The sequence below is a fragment of the Neopelma chrysocephalum genome, unplaced genomic scaffold (genome assembly GCF_003984885.1).
Source record: "Neopelma chrysocephalum unplaced genomic scaffold, ASM398488v2 Primary Assembly neopelma1_59, whole genome shotgun sequence".
Taxonomy (NCBI): Eukaryota; Metazoa; Chordata; class Aves; order Passeriformes; family Pipridae; genus Neopelma; species Neopelma chrysocephalum.
Genome location: NW_020897714.1, coordinates 7,765,011 through 7,786,681, shown reverse-complemented (window position 1 = coordinate 7,786,681; position 21,671 = coordinate 7,765,011). Strand labels below are relative to the sequence as shown.

Sequence of the window (21,671 nt, the reverse complement as noted above, 5' to 3'; positions counted from 1 at the left end):
TCCTCGGTCCCCCGGGCAGATGGAGCTTGTTAGCCCTGTGAGGCCATCCATCTATGAGAAGGTCACTCTAAACAAACCTACGTCCTGAGGACCTCACTGCCATTGTCCAAGCTTGCTTGGCCCCGGCAGATGAACCTTAGGATTAAAGGGTGGGCTCAGTTCAGCGCATGCTGTGTCTCACCTAAAAAATCCATTGCGCAGGTTTGAAAGGTAAAAGACCTTTCCCAAAATCTTCGTTCGCGAAGACTGGCCATTATATACATTTGAGCACCAGTTGCCTGGCTAAGCTCTTTTGTTTCACCCTGCCTGACTCCTCAGATATTATTCTTAAGCACTAACAATGTACTTACCCATCATGTTATATAAGCTCTGTGGTGCAAACTGCCTTGGCATTTTCTGTACTGCTTCTTTGTAAACCATAAGGGCATCCTGAAAAGAGACACACAAGTGGGAAAGCAAAAATTTCAAAAGCATACTTTCACATATAAAGTAAAACCAAACTATCTTCCTTCCCCAAATGAATGGTGCAGAGAGAAAACACAACAGCATCATAAATATCACACAAAGTTCAAATTTCTCCTTTAAAGAGTTTTTTTACCTGAATTTTACCAAATTCAGTGAAGCTTATTGACAAGAGATCAGATTAGTTCCAATATTGCATCTCTTTTCCCAGGCAGAAGTAACAAGAACATTTGTTTTATACCCCTTAATGACTGATGAGTTTATAAACAGACATAAAATTCTGCAGGCTGTCAAAGAATATGGAGTAATATCAAATTGCAGACAAAGAACTTTCTGATGAAAAAGCTACACCGTGACCTAAAAATAAAGAAATCAATGCCTACTGCCAAGTAATAACAAAACATAATCCTCACAACCGAAGTCTGCTCCACAGAAAGAATGAGACGCACTATAAAGTCAAGAACGCCAAAACAGGAATCTCTTCGCAAATATGCTGTACCTTAAATTACTTGATCACACACTTACTCATTCAGCACTTTGGATGGTTATTGGTCAGTCTGTTAGCTCTGCATCAAACAGTCACAGCTTATGAAGGCTGAAATATGCTTGAAAAGAACCTAAATGTATGATCAAATCAAGAATGCAACAACCACCAAGCAGAAATATGATGTTTTATATTCCTAAAGTCCCTCCCAGGTATTGAGGTGCAAGGGATTTTAAGAATATAAACCATCCAGCTCTACACTGTATCAGCTGCGCAGACAACATGCTGCTGTTCTCTTCCCTCTATGTGTGCATTAGCTGTCTGTGTTTTAACCAATTAGTAGCAGCCATCTGACAGAGCTGGATGAGCAGACAGATGACACAGAATCTGCAGAGCTTGTGCGTGCCTAATCTTAAACAGTTGAGGTAACTGTCATGGTCAGGAACACTTGTATGGATCAAAACCACGCACAACTCCTGTTTCTGAAGTATGCCTGGCAATGCCAGGAGAGAATGACTTTCTTCTAAATACTGCCAAAGGTCAAAACTAAAGTGAATGTCCAGTTTTAGTAAATTCATCAGGGAAAATGGAAAGGAATCACAAGTCACATTTGCACATGTAAATGAGATGGGATGGCTTGGGTGTAGCATATGTTTACATTAAAAATATCCAACCCGCTTTAGCACTTAGGTCAAGTTATCTGAAAATAGCACATAGTGGGATGTTTTTAATCACTGAAGTTTTAAATTGTTTCAACTGGGTCTTATTTTTGGAGACTCAAAAGCAAACATAATTGCATTTTTCCTGTTTTGAATTATAAAGCCAGTACACTTTAGGTTGACTGGTCTGTAATCAGGTTATATCCTTTGCATACCAGCTACAGGTACAAAGGCAAAACCAATGAATTTACACATATCAGATGTGACCAGTACTAATGTTGACTCTGACATGAGAATATCACACTGCTAATTAATACCATCACATCTGTAGCTGTGGAGACTAAATATTCTCTGTAGAGAATGCTAATCTTGATTTGGTGAAATGTGTGCCTGTGATGTATTTTGAAAGTCTAGGTGGAAGCAGTAGATATTATTTATGTATGAATGTTTTATCGTGATATTAATAGACAAATCTGGATTCTTACCTCATAGTGTCCTTGTTCATGAAAAAGTTTTCCTAAGTTATAAAGACAGCTGGTAACAGAGCTTTTATGAGCATGAGGATCTTTCAGATTTTCATCAGGGATCTCTGAGCACTTCACAAAAGTCCTCCTGGCTTCCTCTGTCTTCCCTTGGTTCATCAGGATGATACCAGTATTCAAATAGGCAGCTGTGAAGAGGGAAAAAATGTTACTTTCAATGGAGTTTTGTTATGTTTTACCTACTGTTTTAATTCAAAGTAGCATCTAGTAGAGATCCTATGGTTATCTAATTTTGTTTTTTATAATACAGATCATATATTATTATTATTATAGATAAACATATAATGAATATGTGAACATATGAAAGGTAGAAGTACAGAGACAAAGGAAAGAAGAAAGTGGCCATAAAGACTGAGTAAGGAGGGAAGGAAACAATGGTTAGGCAGGGTACTCCATTTCGTTCCTCTTATTAGGACTGTATCAAGCAATAACACGATTGCTTGAAATGTTACAGAAAATATACATATACTTATACATAAATACATGTATATGTATATATACATATATATAAGATTTAATACTGAAGGTAAGAAAGTCTCAGCAATCTTAAAAATCACCCACTTAATTTTAGAACCAATCATGTGGCAACATCCCAATGATTATTCTCCATTTTCCCCAGGAAAGAAGGAAAAATGAAAGGACTTCAAAAATATTTGTATTATTTACTCATGCATACCATAAATACCAGGGAGTGGCTGTAAGGAACAGCAAACAAGAGCCTGAAAATTTGGACAGTAGTATCTGTGGCTCAACATCCCAGATCAAAAGCATTTTAGGTTCTAGTTGTGCTGCTGAGTTTAACTCATTATGTGCTTCTTCCTTGTACCACACTAAACATAGTTATTTACTAATAAACACTTGCTTTCAAGTGCACAATTTCACCTTTTGCTTTCTGAATTAAAAACTTCTGAAAAAAGGAAAGTGTTATTAAGGAGTAGGAAAATTTTTTATAAAACTGTAGTCAATATTATACAACCTTGTATAGTTGAAATACTTACAAGCTAGTGTGGGTCTGCTTCCAATTGCCAGTTTATAGTAATGCAATGCCTCTGAAAACCTGCTGTTTTCCTGAAGGAGTAATCCTCTGCATAAGGGAAAAAAATAAAAAGAAAACCAGAAAAGAGAGTGAGGTTACTACGAAGAGTAACTTGAAAACAAATATTGAAAACAAAACTCAAGTAACAAAGAAAAATATGCTGACTGGTATTTCAGAGATTTAACCACTCTGTTACTAACAATTCAGTGCAAAAATTATTTTGTGTAAAAGTACGATTTCATAGACATCAGGCGCATCCATATGACTTTTAAAAAGCAGATGTTAAATGCAGAAGTCTTGACTTTATTGGAAACCAGAAGATTCATTTTCTCAGTTCAGAAAATGTTAGCCTGTGAGATTTTTTAAAGTGGATAGAGTATGATGGAGGTATTTTAAGTCATTCAAGTTTAGCCTGTCATCTTTTTTTGACTTGAAATAAGCAGGTCTTTTTCAAATGCATGATAAAGTTAACCACCTAGCACTTGGTATGTGTCATGTAAACCAGTCCCCTTGTCGAGCAATTGTACTAGATTATTTCCTGTACAGCTAAGCACCTACAACAGTTACACTTTTCCTGCATTATTTATGTTCTAAGCAATTTTACAAACTGAAGAGCTATTAAAAATTATACTGAATACTTCCAGTTCCATAACACATGGACTTTAATTTAGCTTTTAAGACAAACATCCTTGTGAATTACAATTTACACCAGCCAGCCACCCACAAATTTCTGAGAAATAGGTGGTCTGGACACCACTGACATGAATGCACATTATATGCTTAAATGAAGGCACACAGCATTACAGTGTTCCCAAAGTTTTAGAAGACTGAAAAAAGCATATCATCATCATCATCATGGCTAGGCTTCGCGAACGAAGATTTGGGAAGGGCTCTACCCACTTTTCTTGCAAGCGCGTTGGTGGCTAAAAAGGCCAATACGAGAGAGGCAAGTCCGGTTGCAAAAGACACAGCAGAAAGACTCCTTAGATGGTATATTCTGCAAGGCTCGATTCTTTCTGTGTTGTCTTTTCTCCTCAAGGGTGATCCTGCGTGCTTTCTCAAAAGCATCAGCAGCGTTATAAATGGTGTGTCTCCAGGCCTCCCGATTGGAGGCCAGAGTAGACCAGTTATGGTGATCAATATGCCCGAGGCTGAGTTGTTGCTTCAGGGAGTCCTTGTATCTTTTCTTCGGAGCTCCTCTCTTGCGGCAGCCGGTGGCAAGTTCACCATAAAGCAGGATCTTAGGGAGGCGGTGGTCCTTCATCCTGGAGACGTGCCCTGCCCAACGCAGCTGTGTTCTCAGTAGCATGGCCTCAATACTTGTGATTGCTGCCTGTTCGAGAACAGATGTATTGGTCACATAATCTGACCAGTGGATGTTTAGGATTGTACGGAGGCAGCGTTGATGGAAGCGTTCTAGGAGACGCAGGTGGTGGCGGTAGATGACCCATGATTCGGAACCATATAAAAGAGTAGACAGCACTATGGCTCTGTAAACACTGATCTTGGTGCTTTTCTTCAAGTGTTTATTACGCCAGACTCTTTTATGGAGTTTTCCAAAAGCACTATATGCCTTCGCTAACCTATTGTCTATCTCCCCATCAATCTTACCATCCGAGGAGATGAGGCTGCCTAGGTAAATAAACTGTTGGACTGATTTGAGTTCTGACTGGCCAATGGTGATGTGGGGATGATGGAAGACTTCCTGAGGTGCAGGCTGATGGAGAACTTCTGTCTTCTTTAGGCTGACTTCCAGCCCAAAGAGCTCAGCAGCATCTGCAAAGCAGGATGTTAAACGCTGCAGAGCTGCTTCTGTGTGGGCAACAAGGGCGGCGTCATCAGCATAGAGCAGCTCCCGGACAAGATGGTTTAGGGTCTTAGTGTGGGCCTTTAGTCGCCTTAGGTTGAATAGGCTTCCATCAGTACGATATCGAATGTAGATACCGTCCTGATCATCAAGGTCTGCCGTGCCCCTTTGGAGCATCATGCTGAAAAAGACTGTGAATAGGGTAGGAGCGAGAACGCAGCCTTGTTTCACACCATTCTTTATTAGAAAAGGCTCAGAAAGTGCGTTGCCATATCTGACTTGGCCGTGCTGATCCTCATGAAGTGAGATGATCATTGTAAGGAACTTGGGGGGACAACCTAAACGTTCCAAAATCTGCCAAAGACCTTTTCTGCTCACAGTATCGAAAGCCTTGGTGAGGTCAACAAAGGTTACATAGAGACCTTTGTTCTGTTCCCTACACTTTTCTTGCAGTTGTCTGAGAACAAAAATCATGTCTGTGGTGCTCCTGTTGGCTCTGAAGCCACACTGACTTTCAGGTAGAATATCTTCTGCTATAGCGGGTACTAGTCTGTTCAAAAGTATTCTTGCCAAGATTTTGCCAGCAATGGAGAGCAGAGTAATACCACGGTAATTTGAGCAGTCTGATTTAGTACCTTTCTTCTTATACAAAGTGATGATGACTGCATCACGAAGGTCTGAAGGTAGTTTGCCTAGTTCCCAACAGCGCACCACAAGCTCATGAAATTTAGCATGGAGTGCAAGGCCCCCATGTTTCCAGACTTCAGGTGGAATTCCATCAACCCCAGCTGCCTTGCCGATTTTCACCTGCTGTATGGCCTTGAGGGTTTCTCCTAAAGTGGGAGCAGTATCCAATTCATACTTCACTGTTTGTTGTGTGATGGACTGAATTGCTGAGTCTTGGACTACACGGTTGGTACTGAAAAGAGTCTGAAAGTGTTCGGACCATCGATTCAGAATGGAGGTTTTATCTGTCAGAAGCGTTTGACCATCTGCACTGAGTAGTGGGCTTTGGACTTGGTATGTAGGCCCGTATGCTGTTTTCAGGGCCTCATAGAATCCTTTGTGATCCCCTGTATCTGCACATAGTTGAGTTTTTGCAGCTAGATCGATCCACCACTTGTTCTGGATGTCACGGAGTTTCTGTTGGAGCTTGCTGCATGCAAGACGAAAGGCTGCTTTTCTTGCGTGACAGGATGGCAGTGCAAGGTGTGCTTGGTGGGCAGTTCTCTTCTTCCTCAACAATTCCTGGATTTCTTGATTATTTTCATCAAACCAGTCCTTGTTCTTCTTGAGGGAGAACCCTAAGGATTCTTCAGAGGATTGTAGGATGCTGCTTTTAATATGCTGCCGAATTGTTTCAGGAGAGGAATCTGCAGAATCTGTGGAATGGTTATCAAGCTTAGTTTGAAGGTTTGCCTGGAATCTTTCTCTTACTGTGGCTGATTGGAGATCGTTAACTTGGAGTCTTCTCCTTGGGATACTGCCCCTTTTGGGTTTGAATTTGAGATTAAAGTTGAGTTTACAGCGCGCAAGCCGATGGTCTGTTTGGCATTCTGCGCTGGGCATCACGCGGGTATGGAGGACATCGCGGACATCTCTCCGTCGCACCAAGACATAATCAATGAGGTGCCAATGCTTAGACCTGGGGTGCATCCAGGTTGTCTTCAGACTATTTTTCTGCTGTGCTTAAGGCACAGTTATACCTCACTTCCCAGTTGAAAAAATCACATCCTCTCTAGCTTTAAGATCAAATAAAATGTAGGTATATAAATATACTCGCTAATCTCTATGTAGTTACTGACAAAATGCAAAAACCAAACAGTTCAAATTTAGTTACTGCCAAAATTAATACTGCCTGTGAAATCTTCCACTTCTCATTTTAGAGGATGATAATCCTAGTCTCCAAATACATTATTTCCCACTATTACTTCCACAGGTCTACTGTCTCAGTCACCACACAGGAATATAAATGAGCAATATTTGCCTCTGCCTCCAGTTTCTACAAGGAAAACACTACCAGCTTCTTATAAATATTTAGCTTTTGAGCAAAATATAAAATAAGTTCTAGGAACAAATGACAAACTATTGTTTATTTCAAAATCAGTTCAAGCAAAACTGCAAAACAGGTCCTATATTCTCCTTTCCATCGCTGTATTTCACAGCATCTAAGTCATTTCCAAAACAAAACTCATGTTGATTTTCAGCTAGGCATTACATCTGAGAGGCAGACACAAGGTTCTGAGGAACAGCACAGTTCAACCTTGATACTGCATTGCTAAATCAGCGGACCTGATCAGCGAAGACATCGGGGCTGGTGAAGGATCCCAAGGTAAGGGCCCTGAAAGCACAGCAGGAAACTCATTCCCAAGGCTCTCTGCTGGCTGCTCCAGCAACCCTGAGTTCACACAGCAAGTCCCAGGGTTGCTTCTGAAAGTGGCTGGCCCTAAAAATTGTTCACGGTTGTCAAGATGAACAGAAAGCAACAAGACAGGCTCTGTCCTGGTTCCAGCCAGGACAGGGGTAATTTTTGCAGTAGCCAGGAGAGGGCATGTCTAGGACCTGAAGGTTATTCTACACCACCTCACATCATTGCTGGAGGTGAGGGGGAAAGGAGTCTCTTCCAGGGAGAAGGGCTTCCTTCTGGTCAAGTAAGTGTGGCGGAAGGAGCGGTGGGGTGGCCCCAGTTCCGAGCTGGAGAGAGCAGTTGGGTAATGCTGGTTCTGAGCTGGAGGGAGTGGTGGGGGCAGCGTGGCAGAGAAAGCCATAGGGTATTGCCCATTACTGGGGGGTTTCCGTGCGAATTGTTCCTTTCTTGCACCCTCTGTCATTGGTACTGTTGCTGTTACTCTTGGTTTTCTTATCTCATTGCTGTATCATGAGGATGAAAGTACTTGGTAAAGAAAAAGCTACTTAAACCATAGGACACGCAGTAGACAGTTATAAACTGCCCATGAATTTATTTAGGATTAATTAGGAGAGAAGATCTAACTATCACAAGTAGCAAGATTCTGGAACATTACAACAGGATTTTTTTTTTGCCTGCATTACTTCTAGCTACTTTTACAGTGGAGTGTTAATCATTTATGAAATGGAGGATATGTGCTAACTACTTTCAAGAGTAGCTAACTTCACCAAGTGACTTTGGAAATGGCTCAGAATCCTGTTTTTCTAATAGGAAGACAAATAAAAATAAGGAAAAAATGAAAAGCAAGTTCTGACTATCTAGAAATGATGCACATTACCTCTATAAATATAATTGCTCATTTAATATCTGCAGGAAAATATTTCCCCAAGTGAATTCTTTGTAACCTTCCTGAATTCTTTAAGCTGACAACTTTTATGTACCTTGCTTGACCAACAATAAAAAATCTTCCTGTCTTCTTCCTCTGCTTTGGTTTTGACCCAAAGTCATTAAATACTAATGGCACAAAAATGTTTTTGAGAACGGGAAGGCAGTCACAGAATATAAACAGGTGGTAGATCATCTATCCTTTTTCTCAAGTTACATATTAATTTCTATCTGTTGGTAGTCCCTATTAAAGCCAGTTGGTCTACTTACAAAGCAAACTCCTTAGTGACTAAAGCTGGCATAAATGGACTGTAACTGTCAAAGTAAACACATATATTAGTGAAATACTTACAAAATATAGCCAGGTACAATACTAAAATAGGTTAATCGATTTTGTTTACTGGTTTATAGCAACCAATACCTGGGCTGTTAGCTATTATTTTGCCATGACTGCAGTTCTTCCATGCCTCAAGCTATGTTCCTCCCTGATTTCAGGTGGGATTATCTACCAAGGACTATATTTACCTAAATGTTGCACTGACAAACAAAGAAAGAAATAGAGGATAATCCTCTTTTATTCCCTACATGGAAGTGTCTCCAGCCACACAGCAAGAGAGGATGTGCTTTGCCTAAGGCAACTCTTTCCCTGTAATTTGCAAAACTAGTGGGTATGGATGCTGCCATAAATCCTACTTTTTTTATTCAATAAGAACCCAAACATACAGAGAACGACCATTCCCTTTGTGGAACTCACTAAGCATAGTAATCTATAGTCCCATTAGTTTAAAAAAAAAAAAAATCAAAACAAAACCATCACCCCCAAAACAATCTCTAGTCTTTCAGATAGCACAATAAAAAACTGCCACATTCTCCTAGATCTAGAGAAGAGCTTCCCAAACGTAAGCAAATTGGTCAGCAAATATCGTCCTTTTTTCTGTTACTGGTGCAGTTTGACTACACATGCAGCACCAGATCCACTGTCACAACTCCTGTTTCCTTGACAGAGGGAGGACTGGCGTGGGGATAAGGAATAGCACTGCTCCTGTTCTTGTCACTCCTCTGGACAATGGGCAGGGCTGTGCCATGTCTGCAGTCCTCAAACCAGATTTCTATTCCCCCTCATGTGCCACAGTAGTCAACATAGACAGAGAGCTGGACAGAACCTCTTACAAGAGGGGCCTTCTTTGAAATTGAATGGCAGACTCAAACAATTATTTTCCTAATTTTATAAAATGGTGAAAGTTTATGTAAGGACTACAAATGACCACAATTTCAAATACTGAGATATGTAATTGAATAGCTAGGTCACTGAATGCCTTTCACCTCTCAGTATTACTTTGAAAAATACCTGTACTTCATATAGGCCCTACAAAGTGTCCCAGAGTAGAGTTCTGCACTGCAGGACACCACCAGTCACTCGCAACACAGCAACATTTTATCAAGGTATGGTTATAACAGAATACAAATTTTAGCCTCTGTCTTTGACAGAGAAAGAGCTGGCTGGCAAAGCAGAGATTAATTCCAGACAGGTTTGTAACAAGTTTGCATTCACAGCTGAGAAAAACAATAACCAAGTACTTGGACAGATACCAAATGACACATCCTCTTTGCTTTTTAACTCGATATCCTGAATGATAAAAACTTCTGGGCTATCAAGGAAGAGGAACTATAACCTTGACTTGTTTTCTACTTCATAGTTGCTGCAGGAATTTTGTCCGGGGCAGGTTCAACAACAGTTCAACACAGGTTTGTAGGTCAGCCTGCTTTTAGTGCTTTTTGTATCCGATAAGCAGATTTTTACACCAGAAACCTTTAAAGGCAGGGAACACATTTTCAGTTGTTAAATAGGCTAACAACAATAGACGAGGAAGAACTTTGCTCATATTGATCTTTACCCAAGGATGCAGAGTTAAAGTTTGCATGTAAACCACTTCTGCAATCCTAGACTTTACAGGATAAAAATTTCAGCCACTATTGGAGACTTTATGTAACAGAAACCTAAAACCATCCACATTTATGAATATAATACCCTAAGTTTTCCTGTGTAAAGTTTATGAAAATTCATAATACAACCTTATTCAAAGAAATTAAATTATTTCAATAATAAACTTGTATACACAGCCCTGTATCACTAAAGGCAAAATGAGATATTTCAGAAGAGAAGCAAGGGGATGGCTTGCAATCCTTTATAGGGCATTGTATACTCAAAAAATACAACGTTTCAAGTAATTAGTAAAATTTTAAAGGAATATTCAATATTTATGTCAGATTGAGGACATCCTTATAATCAGCTGAGAAACTCAAGGTAATGTAAAATATTAATATGGATGACAAAAGAATACTCTAAGCACAGCCAGAACTAAATACAAGTGAAATAATGTATGCAAAACTCTCTTTCACCCATTAAGCAATTTTACTTTAGACATGAATTAGAAGCAACTTGAGACAATACAAATAACCCCATGAGCTTAAGGTAACAATCATAGGGCAACAAAGACTGAAAGTCAAAACAAACTAAATTAGTTTGTGTTTAATCTACTGAACATTCCCTTGTTTGGAAGAATAAACTATCTTTTTTCGACAGCTCTGTCCTTGGTACTTCACAGTATTGAAATACACAGCTTTCTGACTTAAAAAAACCCAAACCCACCCCCCACCAAAAAAAAAAAAATAGAAAGATAACTCTGCTTATGCTAATTTACTACCCTATGAAATCTAGCTGGAATCAGCAGTGCTACATAGATTTAAGAAGTTGGCTTGGAAATTTGTTTGTAAAAATTACCTGCAGTGCAGTCTAAAGATGTCAGAGAAGTTATTTATAGGAAGATACTTTAAATGTATTCTCGAAGCTACCTCATTAAAGGCATATTGTAATACATTCTCCATTTAAAATATAAAACAACAACTGAAATCCCTTCTGCACTGAAACTGCTATCAAAATCTCAAATGCTTTCAGAGTTGCCAGTAGCTACCCTTTGAGTTTTTCATGAGACTTCCAGAAAATAAGCTTCCAAACAATAATTCAAGTCCTTAGCCTACACTCAGGTTTTGCAATTTCTTCAGTTTCCCTTTTCTTTTTTTTTCAAAGAAATCCAAATAATAATAAAAAAAATTCTGCTGGTCTCTAAAAGTTTAGGAATTTATTTAATATTACAGGATTGACATACTTGAACACCAGAAAATAACATGTGAGGAATCAGGCAAACCTTCAAATGGAGATTATGTAACTATGTAATCTAAATTAATGCATTTTAAATTATTCTAAATGGCAAAAGCAGCTGTAACTCAGAGCCATACGGTATAACAGTCAGAAAATAATATACCACTGAAATCAGCCATTCATCTAATCTGTTAAATTCTTTGGATTTTAATGTATTAATAGCCAACTTCTAAGCCAACCTCACATTTCCATTTATTGAAAAAGAAGGAAAGAGAACAAACTCTTCTGTGTACATAGTTTCTTTCTTTGATTATTATCCATTAAAACTGTGAGTTAAAACTTAATAATTTGTTCCTCAATCAGAGAGCACTTGGATCTGTTGCTGCTGTGCGTGAACACTGGACTGCATATGCCAAGTAATTTGTATCAAATACTGAGGCATAAGTGATTAGAAACAATAACAAACATACATTGCTTCTAAATTACTGTAAGGATGCTTTTTGTCTAGACTTCTATTGAGTTACTGTTGCAGTTTCAAAGGCACATACTGAAAACCATAAACAGCAAAACTAACAGAGCTCTTGTAAGCACATATAAGACACATTTTTCCATTAGAGAGGTCTTTTGTAAAATGCACTCACAGAACTACATGCCAAGGATGGACTTCAATTGCAAAGGAGCTCTTGAGCATTTGTGCTTAAAAGAATTGACTCATCTGTGGTCTTGTAATATCAAAGAACACTCCATTTACCACCTAGTTTTCCTGGTGGATCTTGAAGCACCCAACAGTGAGAAAGACTACAAAACCAAAAAAATTATGCAAGATTTTTCAACTACTGTTAAATAACTAATGGTTTTGTGAAGCTTTTGTAAAAAATAAAGGATTCTATGGCATTCAATATAGTAGTAGAAAGGTTAAGAATTAAACTTCCTTTACTTTCAAAGGTATATTTAAGGTGACTTTATGCCCTATATATTCCAACCAGCATTTTAGTTAAATTCCTTCCACACAAATTCAGTAGAATTTCAAAAAATTTTCTGTTCAATAGAGATGAAGGTTTATAAGCATATATTTTGTATATCAATGAAAACCTGGAAAACTAGGAGCTTATTCTGAGAATGGCAAAACAACTGAAATGTGATTTTTTTATATCCCTGTCTTTACTGTCCAACCCCCTTTCCTCTTCTTACCCTGGTATTAACTTCAGTTTCCCTCTATGACACAGTGAGTTAGAGACAAAAGTACTGTATAGGTATTCAAAAGACTTTAATAGTTATAATTTTCATCACCAAAATGAATGGCATATGAGAAATGTACAAGTATCAATCTTGTCACTTTACTTCCTCCAATCTACTGCTGTGTTCAGAAGTTATTTTATAAACGTCATCAAAAAGAGTTTCTTCTTAAAAATATGCTTTGCATACTCTTCACTGCCTAACAGAGATAAGAAAACTATGTGAACTTCATTTTTAGATAAGTGGCCATTTTAAACTGGACTTACAGGCAGAACATTATTTTCTTGTTTATTTATTTGAAGAGCCTTACTATTTGAATTTAGTTTTGCACATTTTGATTATCTAACATTCACATTTTTGTACCGTACTCAGGACATTGTTTTCATACTACTATCTATGGAATGGCAGCTACCTGGATTTTGTCCTGCACACCATCATGAACCAAGAGCACATGGCTAGTGGAGGTGATGAGCCTTGCAGCAGAGCCCCACTCTGGGGGCTTGGGCTGGCTGGGTCATGGCAGGAGGGGAAGGGAGGGCGAGCACCAGAACGACAAGCAGAGCTGAGCAGGAAGCAGGTGGGATATTCAGCCAGAGAATCAGTCCCCTCCTTGTTGGGGCACACAGCATGATCTCACCTCAGTGAGAAGCTTAGCATGACGCTTGCTTCCATGTTCATGATCTGGCACATTAATGAGTTAGGAAATCTTTCTCCCTGCTGTATAATTATTTTGATGCTCATGTTATTTATCCTCTTACACACTTACAACAGGGTTCTAGTAATTAAACTTTGTTTAACCTATGCTGCTCTGAAGTCAGTCACAGGAGAAAAGTAATTTGCTGTTTTAACATTTCAGACCTCTGGAGCTAACAGAGGAGTATTGGGCTTTGCTTGGAAGTGCTTACATACGCTCCTCCCACCAAGTGTTATTCAGACTTAAAAGAGAAGTCTAAATAACACCTCTACAATTTAGTGGAGTTAGAAACAGATGGAAGGTCACAGCTGACAACTCATCTATTGGTACTTTGTTTAGTGTGGGATTTTTTTTTAATTCTTTTAAAGCAGACTGTAAGTTTACCTTCTCCATACCCATTACATGAATACTACGATAATGTTGACTAAGAAAAACCTTGTCCACCCCATAGTTTAAGGAGCACAATTAATGAAACGACTGCTAGAAAGCAACAAATAACATCGTCTCCCTTTCCAGGAACTAAATCAATAGCTCTGTTCACAACAGGTTTCAAAGACAATTCAACTTCAGGAAAGCCACACATACTCACAAATTATAGAGCATATCAGCCATGTTGCTGCGGTAGTACAAGGCATTTCTGTAGGCGCTTTCAGCTTCAGAAATCTTGCTCTGGCTCTTGAGAACATTTCCAAGGTTACCCCATGCTGTCAAGAGGAGAGAACAGTATTCAGAAACAGCTACAATCCAATTACACATGACAGAGTATCCAAGTATCAGGAAGTTCCTCAGGGAGACAAACCTCACAAAGAAACTATTTTTATGGAACAGGAGGGGAGGTTGGTTAATTTTTTTTCCCTCAGTTTTCTGGATCTCTGGATCTCTTATTGTGAGACTCACATTTCATAGAGGTGATTTACATGCATTCAGGTGGGAAAAGGAAATTTAAAAAAACTATGTCTCCATGCTTTAGAAATTACTGTAGCAAAGGCAAGGGATCATTTTATTTTATATCACCTCTAAATAAAAATCCACAGAGTGAAATGTGGATCTGGGGCATCTTCCTAGTTTTAGCATTTTTTTAAGCCTATTGACCCTAAACAGTAAGAAATTTTCCCAGAGAAGCTGTAGCCCTCACCGAAGTATGAAAATTTGACATATGATGCAGGAATTGAAAGAATGGTTAAGTAAGTAACCAGGATTAAAAATATGCCATATGAATATAAACATACTACACAGATCACTAAAATGCATTTTTTCTACCAGGAAAACATGTGGTTCCTTTCCATACAATTTATTATGTTACACAGTGTGCTTTTATAGCCCATCTATAAAGGACTTCAGGTAAAAAAATATTTAAGGCTCCACATGTTTCCTTTGCAGTTTTGTTGAGTAGTACAAAAACTACTTAAAAAAGGAATTGGAACTAACATTTTATTGAAAACACAGCCATGCTACTAAGAATTTAGAAAGCTAGTTTAACTGGCATTGTAGTTATAGTGTATGTGTTTGTGCACATGGGAAAAAAAAACCAAACCACATTATGCTTATAAATACATCAAAGTTGTTTCATAAAAAGTTCTACTTTCACACATGCATTTTTTAATGAGAAAAAACAATGGAAAGGTTATACATGCTCTTTCCACCAAACACAAATATATGTCAAAATATTCTTTCCTCCAGATATACTAACCATAAATATCAGCTCAAGTAGCAGTTAATGCTGATACTCTAGTCAAGCCCTTTTTTTATAAGAATTTGCATCAATCTTGCCCAATGCAAAATTTCAGTGTAGTTTTAATCTAACATTGCTAAATAGGTTGATAATTGTGATGTGTGTTTTTTCCTCAGAAAGTGCATTGCTTTCAAGCTATTGTGGTTTGCTGCAGAACCATCCTATCGTAAGGATGGAACAGAATTTCCTCTGAGCAGAATAAACTAATCATTACTGGGAAAAACATATTAAATCATTTTAGTATTCATAAAAATCATGTCATCCAACTGTGCACAACATATTCTGTAAAGCCAAAGGAAAAAAATAAATGCAGTATTTCCATGAGAAAAGAAAACATTTCTGTTAGTCACTTCAGTTAGCCTAGTACTTAATAAGATGAGAAATAATTCAAACATTATTTATCAATAAATTAACAAAAGTCACAAAAATGTTTCATCACTTTGAAGTAAAGCTGCTAAAACTATTCTCAAAGTCACTGAACTTTTACACTCTTTGCTATCATATGTTCAGAATTCTGCATTTATTTCCCCATTACTGCTACTCTTCCTTTTTACATGCAAAAAAACCGTTTTGGAAGCACCAATTAAGGTGACTAGCCAGCCTGTAAGCATTAATGCTTATAAGAAAAACAGAGATTTCTATATGGTTTTTAAATTAATTTGTGAAAACATATCCTGATATTGCTTCTGCAACACATGGTCATTCAACTTGACATAATTGTACGTTCCGTATAATCTCTAGGTACTTTTGTTTTCACTCTGATCTCCCATAACAGAGCTTTACATCAAAAGACCATTTGGACTACTGATAAAATTTTCCTGCTATATAGTTATTTACTCCCAAACATTCTGAAGCTCAGTAAAGGAAAGGATGCAGAGAAGAATGATTCAGCTCATTTTTTCATCTGTTAGACTGAAAATACACTGTTACCACTGTTAAATGTAATATTTTCTCTTCTTCATTTCATTTCATACCGCAAGCTCTAATATTTATCTGAGTTAATATAATTTGTAAGGCAATACTTTAATTTACGTTTTGCAAAATAATGTGTCAAGCTTTTAATATCAATCAATAATTAATCAGCATTATTTCATTTTAAATGTATTCCATTTAGACTTTTGTCTAAAATTCTAAAACTGTGAATGATTAACCTTATGTGATGCACTAGAAGAAGTGATAGTAGCAGAAAATAGCAAACATAAAACATGATAATCTCACAATTTATCACTAACATAGACATGAAAAACAGGTCTTTTTACTTATCCAAACTATAAAAGCTTAGTATAAATCTTCCCATCCATTTAAATACAGAATTAGTTAGATGAATGACCTAGTTCTGACTGGAGATGCAGCTATACAGAACATATTGCAGAAAAAATGCTTATGAGTAGAGATCATACTCATAAGCCCTAGAAGTTATGAACAGCTAATATCTGCAGCAACCACATCCTCTTGGTTTTTGGTACATGAGGGAGGGTAAAAGAGGATGGTGCATATACATGGAAAAGAGGCTACAAGAGATACTTCACTCCTGCTTTGTCTTAAGTAGTGCAACTAACCATAGGAAAAACAATGAATTTCAATTATTAACTGCCACATCTCAAACAAAATTTTTCCTGCAAAACTGTAACAATATCAGTTCAACTATGGGCACATCAGAAATAGAAACAAAGTGAAGCCACATCCTTGTTAAAAACATACCTATGACTCCAACTAAAGTTCATCAGTCAACTATTTTCCATCTGTACATGGGGGGAAATGAAAATATATAATTATATATACACACAGCAATTTAATCTTTAATTAAAAATTCAAATTTTCACCTATAGAAGACTCTATTTAGCAAAAGAGAAAAGCAAGCTGTGAATGAAAGAGCTTTGTAATATTTACTTTCTGCCTGCTGCTTAATTCCCTGTGAACAAAAAAAGAGACCAAAACAGACCCAGGTCTTTTAGAAATAATACTCCATCATAGCATGGGAACAAATGTAACATTCACATTTCACCTACAAAACAGTCAATCCATTTAAACTTTATTTAATTGCTTAATTTTCTATAGATCATACTCAATATAAATGGGCATATTAAAAATTAAATCCATTTCATCACCTCTATCATAAATCATTTATAAACTGAAAAATCTCCCAATGCTTTAGAATTCCTACACTAGTTACCTTTCTTTGCAGGAAAATGAAACTTTTTAAAGGGGTTTGTTCTGCTGTTTGTTGGAGGGTTTTTAAAAAATAAATAGAAAGAAATATTATTTATAGCTAAGTAGGAAATAAACAATTGCTTAGGTTTTATAATTTTGGCCATATCAAACTAGATTTCTATTAAACTTTAAATATTGCATTTACGCCACCAGAAATTTAAGTGCTTTCAAAATGAAAATGAATATGAGAAATTTCAGCCTCAAGTTTAACGTCTAATATCTCAACTATCTAATTGAAACTGAAGATTAAGATTTAACAAGACTGAAAAATACCAGGCTGGTACATTAAACCTTCTCTAAGCATCTTCATTCAGGAAGAGAGCAAGACAACAGCAAAGAAGAACAACATTGTCCAGTCTAATCTGCCTGGATTTAAGACGCACATTTTACTAAAGAGAACAGGTAAACTTTCAGCTTCCAATTGAATTACGAAAACAAACGTGAAAAGGAAATGAATGAGTGCAAATATTTTCATTTAAATAAAACTTTCCCTTTCTACTGAATCAAGAATCATGCTATGCTATTCAGTGAAATGGAAATTACAAAGCAACAAAGTGTCAGAGAAGAGCACTCAGGTGGGTTAAAAGCATATATGTGGATTACTTGATCCAAAAGTTTGCTTTAAATAAAAAAAAAATAAATAAAAACACAAATCATTAACAAAGATAACTCAAAGTATTTAAGCAGGATTCTCCTTCCTACCCGTCACCCCTATATAATCCATAAAAATAATAAAATCTGTTTGGAAACTCACAACTTATTAACATATCTGTGTCCAAACACCTCTGCTGAAACAAGGAGAGAAAAAATCCAACAAATATTGACTATTAAATCATTAAAATATAACCTGGTGAACTTTTAAAAATAATATAGAAAAGGAAAATGCTGCCTTTCCTAGTATGTTATGCCATAAAAAATGCCTTTTGCAAACTTTAGTAGGAGAAAACATACTTGAAAACTAATGAAGTAAAATGTATGACCTAAAAAAATTGATCTGTGATATTCACAATTCACAGGAACAAATTACTGAAATTTTGCAATACTGTTCTCACATTAAGTTATCAGACTTACAAAACAAAAGTTAAACCATAAATAGATGAATTAATTAAAGAGTGTGGACTAGATTATTACTGGAGTGAAATAAACTACTTGAACAAAGACTGAAGTATTTAGGAAACAGCCAAGTCATTTGTAATCAACTTGTCAGCAGTTCCAAACTAGAAGCTTTAGTTCACAGAAAAATGCACATCAAGCCAAGAAAACATCTATGGAGCTTTACAGATATTTGTGCATTATTTACTACTCCTTAGCTTGTGAAATTAGAAACAGCAGTTCCAGTTTGCATTCCCTCTCATTACAATCCTCAGCCACAACACAATACTCTCAGGCACATGGTGTGACTGTTGGGGATGGTCCTGTGCAGGGCTAAGGGTTGGACTCAAAGATTCGTGTGGGTCCCCTCCAACTCAGCATATTCGGTAATTCTATGATTCTGTTCTTGCAATACAGAAAAGAAATGTAAGGAATATTTCCCCACATAATTAGTATTCTCACAAAACAAGGGCCAAGTAAACTACATTACTTACAATCCAAACTTTGTGGGAAGATTGATATTTGTCTATGCACTTTATCTTTTGATCTATATTCTTAACTTCTGTTAAAGGGTGGACCTTCATAACACACATCTGGGAGCATACAAAGTATCTGATTGCTTAAAATAAAATTATTAAAAAAAAAAAAAGCTGGAAAATTTGTCATTCCTTTAAGTCTTTTGAGGACTTCGAACGTGATCTACTTCATGAGACATAAGCTGAAACATTAAGACCGAGGTTTGTAAATGGAAAATTTATCCTACTGGAAAGAAAAAAAACAAAGGCTGATACTTGTAACAGAGGTAAACAAGTATCCAATATCCAAATATTCCAAACTATCTTTGTTGGATAAGTGTGAAGAAATAGCACAGCACCAGTTATATTACTCACATTTGAATGGTTATAACCATAGTTATAAGAAAAACAACTTTTCCTTTTTTGTTGAAAGGTTAGATGCATTAGCAACTGATGACTTTTTCCTTCCAAGGGTACTACTTGATAAAGCAGAGTGCTGCTCCAGTCTCTAGCATTCACATTCCATCAGGTAATCACTTTGTGCTTGAGTGAGAAACAGTTTCATGAGCAGAGGAACAACAGGTTTCCCCAATAAACCTCTGAAAGCTCAGCGGCACACTCAAAAAAAAGTAATGAAGAAAGCTCAACATCTAAAACAGTTTTTCTACCATACAGAGCTACTAGCTCTCAAAAAGATATTCAGAAATGTAATTAGATAATGTTTTTAAGCAGTTTGAGAATGGAAAAGTTCATTTAAATGCTACAGGTTACTACTTTCAAAGTGGAACAGGTTTTGCATAAGTTCTTTATGATGGTTTCTACAAGGTATTTATATTTTTCCTGTCATTTCAAAGAAATAATGATTTTTTTTCAAAATATATCATAAATACACGCATATCATTTGCAATAATTATCCTCTAAAAACTTCACTTATTAATAGAACATTTTGATCAAGTTACCCCATTTTGCTAACTCAACTGCAAAACTGCCCTATTTCCTGTTTCCTGGTGAGATAAATGGTTTCTATATATCCATAACTTATAAGTTTGATCTACTTTGCACATTGATTTTATTTTTTTTATATCAATGGCTATGTGGTAATGTTGAGACAGACTTATTTATATCATTTGTTCAACAGTTCATTTGTTGATCAACTGCAGGGCTTTTGTAATGACAGCAGGTGAAAGAAAACCAGAATTGAAAACTATGCAGTGTTCTGAAAGCTATCCAACACTATGTCAGCACGGGTACTAACCAACTCACTTTTGGCAGGCAGTGCTTCAGTTTTGTTTCTTATTTCTGAAACCCTGATGCAAATGTGTACCAGTGCATGACTCTCTACTGCTCAGCATCACTGCCTGATATACCCACTACACTTGCTATGTTACAAAAAATTAACTTTTCCTCCTCAAAGGATAGCACAGCGACTCAGTTCAATGAACCTGAGAGATGAGACTGAGCAGCTGTTAAAGTGTTCTTTGGCTTCACCATTTACCCTGTTTAGTCTAGAGTATGGACTCCTCATTCTGCCTAGGACATATTTGCAGATTTTTGTAATCCAATCAGCTTTGATGAAGCTAGTCTCGAGTGTGGGAGTGCTCCACCATCTGGCTGAATAGGAAAGTGAGCCATCAATGAAAAGTAGGGGAGTATGCTTAACTCCCATACTCACACTTCTCCTATACACCCTGACAGATTACAGTATGAAGAAATTCTCACCATTGCCTTTGTTTGAGGTGCCACAGGATCAAACTGAAAACTTACTGTTTCCAGTTAAGTAAAATGTAAAATATTTTCAGGGTAGCACTACAGAAACTCTTAACAGCATAGCCCTCACTCAGTACTAGTCAACAGACAAAATCAGAAAGAAACATGCTTCCCAACCACTCATCTCTCTGACGGTGGTACCATCTCACATCTCTCAAGAGCTGCCTCCGTGCAGCCAGTGTGCTACATGTATAGCCTTTACACTTCTCCCAGAATAGAAAGACAATACTACAGACAAAGCTGTCCTGTAAACCAGATTCAGCCCTTAAAACCAGTGCTGATACTGCAGAACCTCTAAAAAGATTCAAAGCAGAAATCACAACCTCACTGCAATGTCATAGGTGCTCTCTATAAATACATAAACAAATAAAAAACACCAACACACACATTATTTTGGATATGTCCTCTCATTTCCCAGTCTTTGTACAACTTGATTCTGTTTAATGTTGCAACTCTGACAAAAACATTCTGCTAAAGCTACTTACTGCAAGATCACAGACTTGTTGAGAATATAAGAGTTTTCTACTTCCTGAGCTGTGTTGGTACACTTCAGTGCATGAGCTTTTCATCTGACAGAAAGGTAATAATGAAAGACTGATAAACATAGATTATATTTTATTTCAATGGAAGTCCCATTGTCAAAGGAGATAACTGTCAGAGATTACTTCAGGGCAATGTTTCATGACACAGTGGCTCTGGTGAAATCACTGTTTTAAGCAATTTCTGCACCTAGCACCCCCAGGCATCAGTTCTGCCACACACTTCCTCATGCTAAAATGATTTTTAGGAAGGGTATGGTACAAATCAGACAACTAAACTGATTCGGGTTAGGGAAAAAAGAGAAAAAGGAGATCACAGTACCCTTAATATATAATCTAGTTACTGTTCTATTCAATCAGAGCCCAATCACACTTTTGCACTGCACGTGTGTGAACATCATAAGACATTACTGCCACAAAGTTCCTATTCCACGAAACTTCAC

At 37.2% G+C, this 21,671-nt stretch overlaps 1 protein-coding gene across 4 annotated transcripts in view; it reads right to left on the bottom strand.

The window, feature by feature from the left end:
* TMTC2 (transmembrane and tetratricopeptide repeat containing 2) overlaps positions 1-21,671 on the bottom strand; it is a 246,532-nt gene that overhangs the window by 72,501 nt on the left and 152,360 nt on the right. For all 4 annotated transcript variants that reach the window (XM_027679808.1, XM_027679809.1, XM_027679811.1 and 1 more), the window contains 4 exons: positions 13,962-14,076; positions 3,146-3,231; positions 2,091-2,275; positions 351-429 (listed from right to left, as the gene is read on the bottom strand). In XM_027679808.1, the coding sequence (XP_027535609.1) occupies positions 351-429; positions 2,091-2,275; positions 3,146-3,231; positions 13,962-14,076 (465 nt within the window). The remainder of the gene's footprint in view (positions 1-350; positions 430-2,090; positions 2,276-3,145; positions 3,232-13,961; positions 14,077-21,671) is intronic.